Consider the following 4,958-nt stretch of genomic DNA (forward strand, 5'->3'; position numbering starts at 1 on the left):
CTGCTGGAATGTGCCACAGCTGGCTGCCCCGGCCGTGACGCGAGCTTCCCCTTCTTGCCTCCCTCTCCTCAGGGGTAGGGGTCCCACTCTGGTCCCCAACTGCTGTTTGTGGTGGGGCCATTGCTGGTGCCGCTGAGCAGCTGCCCCCCAGTTGGCTGCCCGGAGCGCCCCCTAGTGCAGCAGGGAAGCATTACCCAGAGCCGTGAGTGGCAAACACCCTCCAAGTGCCCTGGTTTGCCCCAGACCCCCAAGGCGTCTGAACCAGGGGGGCCGCCGGCGCAAGCCGCAGGCAGTACAGTGGGCGCTGGTTTCCCGCGCTTCTTAGAGGCTGTGCCGCCTCCGGCCGTCGACTTCGGGTACTGGCAGACACCATAATAGGATTTGAAAGTTTCAACCAAAATGTATTTAGAGTATTCAGCGGAGGGTCTAACTCAGATTTTTCAGTCATCATCCCCCGCCATGGTATGTCTTTATGGGAGATAAATGACACAATATGGAAGGTTAAGAAAAGACTCAATTTCCCCCCCAAAATGTCTGAATCCTGAGCAGTATTAGAAGCTAGTGCGAAATAAGCAAAAGGAAATCTGTACCTAAACAGAACAGCTCCCTGAAAGAAGTTCTGGAGAGAAGGGAATGACTTGGCGTCAAGCAGAGCCACAGGAGTGCTGGCTGTGAAGACCTGGTGGTCACATCCGGCACAGGGCGAGGACCAAGCCAAACCCAGGAAAGAGCGATGAGAACTGTGCTTCACTTGTGTGCCGGCCAAGTTATTCTTTCAGACTAAGCTTAGAGGCAGAATTAGCAGGCTAAGAAGGGCATGAGGGGGTGACATGCATCTCCAGAGTGTAAGTCTGTACCCCTAACCAGACCGAGTTTAAACCAACATCACCCCCAAGACAGATACTCCCTAATATAATGTTCAGCCTCTAAAACTTAGATTTTAAAAAAGATATTTTTGTCTCACCTGAAGGTTTTTAATGTGGGGTTTTAAATCCTTAGACTATAAGACAGCGGGTAAGAACTGTTGGGAGACAGCGTCACTGACTAAAATGTAATCCTGGAGCAAAAAGTGATGAAATGTTGTGTCATTTAAGCTTTCAGCTTGACTCATTAACCAGAGCCGATGTCTGTGTCATAGTCTAGCATAGTTTCACCCTGAATCACTCGCCCTGATTTCATCAACGGGGTTTTCACTTCTCCGTATCAACCTCCTCAGAGCAGAATTCCACTCCCTCCGAAGCTCGTGGGAACACTGGGCGTGGGTGAGACCGCCCGAGTAGTCGGCGCCAGGAATACGCACGCAGTAAGTGGCAGCACGGGGCACTGTTTATTCGCGCCGCTGTTCAGTGGCGCACTCTGTCTTCCACCCCCGTTCACTGGGGCCATGCTGATTGCTCCCCTCAGGTGTGGTCACCGGGCTACTTCTTGAATAAAGTCCCAGAGGACTCCACTGCCTCCCCCAGGAGTGCCGCAGCGGGTGGGGAGGGCCGGGTGGGGAGGGCCTCGGCAAAGGCTGATTTCCATGGCAGGGGGTGGGAGAGGGGGAGCCAAGGCGGGAGGCGGGTGAAGGGCGGGAGGAGGGAGCGCGGTCGTGGGCACTCGGGCTGGCGTCACGCCCAGACAGGGGAAGTGCAGACTTCGCCGCGAGAGCCTGTGCCTGTGGCTGCCCTTGTAAGGAGAAGCGGGCATCGGCAGCGGGCGGCGAGCCACTGCGCGCGGCTCATTCTGGCCCTCGCCTGGGCTCCGGCGCCCTCTGCCGTGGCCCGGCCCTGCGGGGTGCCCTGGCGCTCACACGGGGCGGCTGCAGCACCGGCACCTGCTTGTCCTGGCGGCCTCCCACTCGACCGTCAGCCGGGCGTTGCTCTCCTTCACTTCCCGCAGCAGCCGCTGGACGCCCGCGCTGCACGCACCCGCCTCCAGCCTGAGGGGAGACAGCCCGCTGCCTTGCGGCTCCCCCTCTGAGCCGCAAGAGCGCCCACAGCTGTTGCTAGTCACTCGCCGCGGGCAGCTTTTCGTGAAAAGATGCCCTGGACGCGCAGAGTAGGGTTTCATATAAACACAGAAAGAACTCGGCGCAGTGTGGCCCTCTGTGAGGGTGTGGGGTGAGGACACGGGGTGGTGACCGAGGGGACAAGGGCAGAGGTCAGCCCAAAGTCCACCACGGCGTAAAAGCACCAGGCTGGAGTTCGCCCGCTGGTGCCTGGGGTGCAGGGCCTTGGCCTTGGTGGCGAAAGGAGCACGAGACTCCGTACCCCAGTCCTGGAGTGTGTCCCCCTAAAACCTTAATCCAGTTTGAAAAGCAACTGCCGATGCTCCCCTGAAGGAGCACAGCTCCACCGTCTCACTCAAGGCTGACTATTGCTTTCCTTGCCCAGATGTGCTCTGCAGCTGTAACTTCTGCTGCTCAGGGCAATCAGCGGAACAGCCCCAGCACCAAACCTCTGCGTCTGGAGACAGAACGACCCGTAATGGAAGCGGAGAAGGTAAAGGGCTGGGGTACGGGCCCTGGACGAGAGGCCGCGCCTGGCCCACTCCCTGTTCCATCAGTGCAGCCTGCTGGGACGCAGCCCTTCCCGCATCACTACTGAGGGTGACGGTGCCCCGTGTACACAGCAAAACATCACGGGCAAAATCCGGGCTGCGCGCGGGGCCCCCCGGCCCTTCCCAGAGGCTCCCCAGGGGCCAGAGGGGAAATTTAGATACATGTTGCCAAAAGAACGATCCAGAGCTCTGTGGCTGAGAGTCACCAGGGGGAAGGACTTGCCCTCCTTTGGATGTGGTGACGTGTGTCGTGCGGAGCGTCACCTACATTCGGCTCAATGTAGCTTTGGAGGGTCGCCAGCAAGAGGGCTCTAAGCTAGGGAGGAGGCTGCTGAAAGGAGACTCCACAAACACCCACGGCCCCCTCCGCCCGGGACACCCGCCCGGCGCCTCCGCGCCCCTACCGGAGCGTCTTCAGGGGGCCGGTCCTGTGCGTCAGGGCGTCCAGGAGCGCCACCACGCCGCTCGGCCCCAGGTCGTTCTGCGCCAGGTCCAGCGTCTCCAGTGCCCGGCTGCCGCTGAGAGCCGACGCAAGGTCGGGACAGCCGGCGGCGGTGACCGAGCAGCCGCAGAGCCTGTTGGGAAAGACGCGGGTGGGAGCTGGTGCGCCAGGCACACACTCGCCTCTGGGGACCTCGTGCTGAAGAAGCGGGAGCAGAGCCTGCTTGGTGGCCGTCGGGACACGCTGGCGTAGACCACAGTCTAAGGACGAAACACGCAGGTCTTTCCCTCGGGGGAGAGCGAACGTCAGAAGTCGCCGTGGGATGTTTCAGATGGACCTGAAGCCCATTCTGATAGCGAGGCCCTTGAGTAGCCCCCGATCTTTTCTAAAGATTTATTCATACAGAACTGGGGTACAGGCCGGAGGTGCAGGGGCCGTGAGAGGCCTCACCAGAGAGAGCGGGGAGCAGGACAGGCGGATGGACGAAGTCCACTGCTGAGGGAGCAGCGGGCGGGCCAGGAGAGGTCTGCCGCGCCCTGTGGTCACCTCTGGGCCGGGGATTGAACTCACACTGAAGCAGCTACGGCCGGCTTGCAGTGCTGCGTCCTAACCCGCTGCGCCACCAGGGAGGGCCCTGAGGCCCGTTTTTCTAGGGGACTGTGTCCTTGATCTGAGATCCAGAAAGGTGAACCCCAGTCTTTGGAATTAGGGGATCCAACTTCTATTCCAAGAAGCTTGCATCTGACTGGAATTCCGTATCTGAAATGCCTTGAAAAACCTCTGACACCTCCTCCAGTGAATTATTCCGGGGAGAGCTGTCAGAATTTTAGTCGTCCCCAGGGACAGCCAGGACACCCAGCTCCAGGACCCTCCGGTTCTTCTGGCCTCTGCGAGACCCGGAAGCGTGCCCACAGCCCAGGCCCTTCCACGAGGGATCTGGTTGTCGCGTGCACTGCGTCAGGAAGATGCCCTGGCCCGGGCTCAGCAGCAAGTGCGGCGGGCTGGCCCCTCACTCAGGGGTGGGCTGGGGCCAGCCCCGTGTCCTCCCTCCCAGTCCCGAGGTCGCCCACGCCCAGCGGGCGCGTCTTCCCTGAATGCACTTGACGGAGGCACCCCCAGCCCCCAGGCCTGAGCCCCGCGGTGAGCCCCGCCGCCTGGACGCGGCTTCTGCAGCTTGCTCCGCAGTAGCGGCCGAGGTGCGATGGCCTCAGCCTTCCGGAACACCTCAGAGACGGCGAGCACTTCCCGAGCAGCTCGAGCGGGACAAAGGCACCTACCCCAGACATTTTAGGTTGCAACTGGGTTTCTTCAAAGCCTCACAGAGGAACGACAGCCCGGAAGCTATGGGGTTAAGGCCCAGGTCCAAGTCCCTCAGGCCGCAGCCGCCTTGGAGCAGCTCGGAGATGTGTGCACAGCCACGGCTGGTTACGTCACAGCGCCACAGCCTGCGAGACGAGCGTGAGAGAGGGCTGTGGAGTCCACTGTGGCGGGGACGCGCGGGCGAGGGCGCCACTCTGGCCCGGGCCACGGGCCCCAGGCCGGCGGGAAGTGACAGCTCGGAGTGGGGGCGCGGCCTCTGCCCGCTGCCTTCCATCCCGAGAGCACACACCAGCCAGGGGGGCTTACCCCAGGGCCTGCAGTTTACACTCGGGGTAGCTCAGGCCCTCGCACAGGCGCTTCACCCCGCCGTCCCCCAGGCCGTTGTTGGCCAGGCACAGGTGTGTCAGGGTCCGGCTGACGGCCAGAGCAGGAGCCAGCTCCTTGCACAAGGCTTCTGTGAGGCGGCAGTTCTCCAAGCTGCAAAAGCCCCGCGTTCGAGCAAGCGGGTGAGGCCCCCCACGCTTCCAGCGGCCGCCCCGGTCCCGGCCTGCTCTATCTGCGCGAGGGACCGTGGGGACCGGCAGGGCTGAGAGGTCTGGTGAGTGCGAAGTCACTGGCAGGGGCCAAAGGAGGGAGCAGGCCCCGGGCAGCAGAG

The 4,958-nt window shown here is 61.7% G+C and overlaps 1 protein-coding gene across 1 annotated transcript in view; it reads right to left on the reverse strand.

Moving 5' to 3' along the window:
* Positions 1-4,958, reverse strand: part of NLRP7 (NLR family, pyrin domain containing 7) — a 13,992-nt gene that overhangs the window by 2,466 nt on the left and 6,568 nt on the right. Inside the window, exons 8-12 of the mRNA XM_012733551.1 lie at positions 4,610-4,780; positions 4,261-4,428; positions 2,946-3,116; positions 1,841-1,921; positions 59-140 (exon numbers count right to left, since the gene is read on the reverse strand). Of these exons, the coding sequence (XP_012589005.1) occupies positions 59-140; positions 1,841-1,921; positions 2,946-3,116; positions 4,261-4,428; positions 4,610-4,780 (673 nt within the window). The remainder of the gene's footprint in view (positions 1-58; positions 141-1,840; positions 1,922-2,945; positions 3,117-4,260; positions 4,429-4,609; positions 4,781-4,958) is intronic.

The sequence above is a fragment of the Condylura cristata genome, unplaced genomic scaffold (assembly GCF_000260355.1).
Source record: "Condylura cristata isolate star-nosed mole 26May11 unplaced genomic scaffold, ConCri1.0 scaffold00041, whole genome shotgun sequence".
NCBI classification, from domain to species: Eukaryota; Metazoa; Chordata; class Mammalia; order Eulipotyphla; family Talpidae; genus Condylura; species Condylura cristata.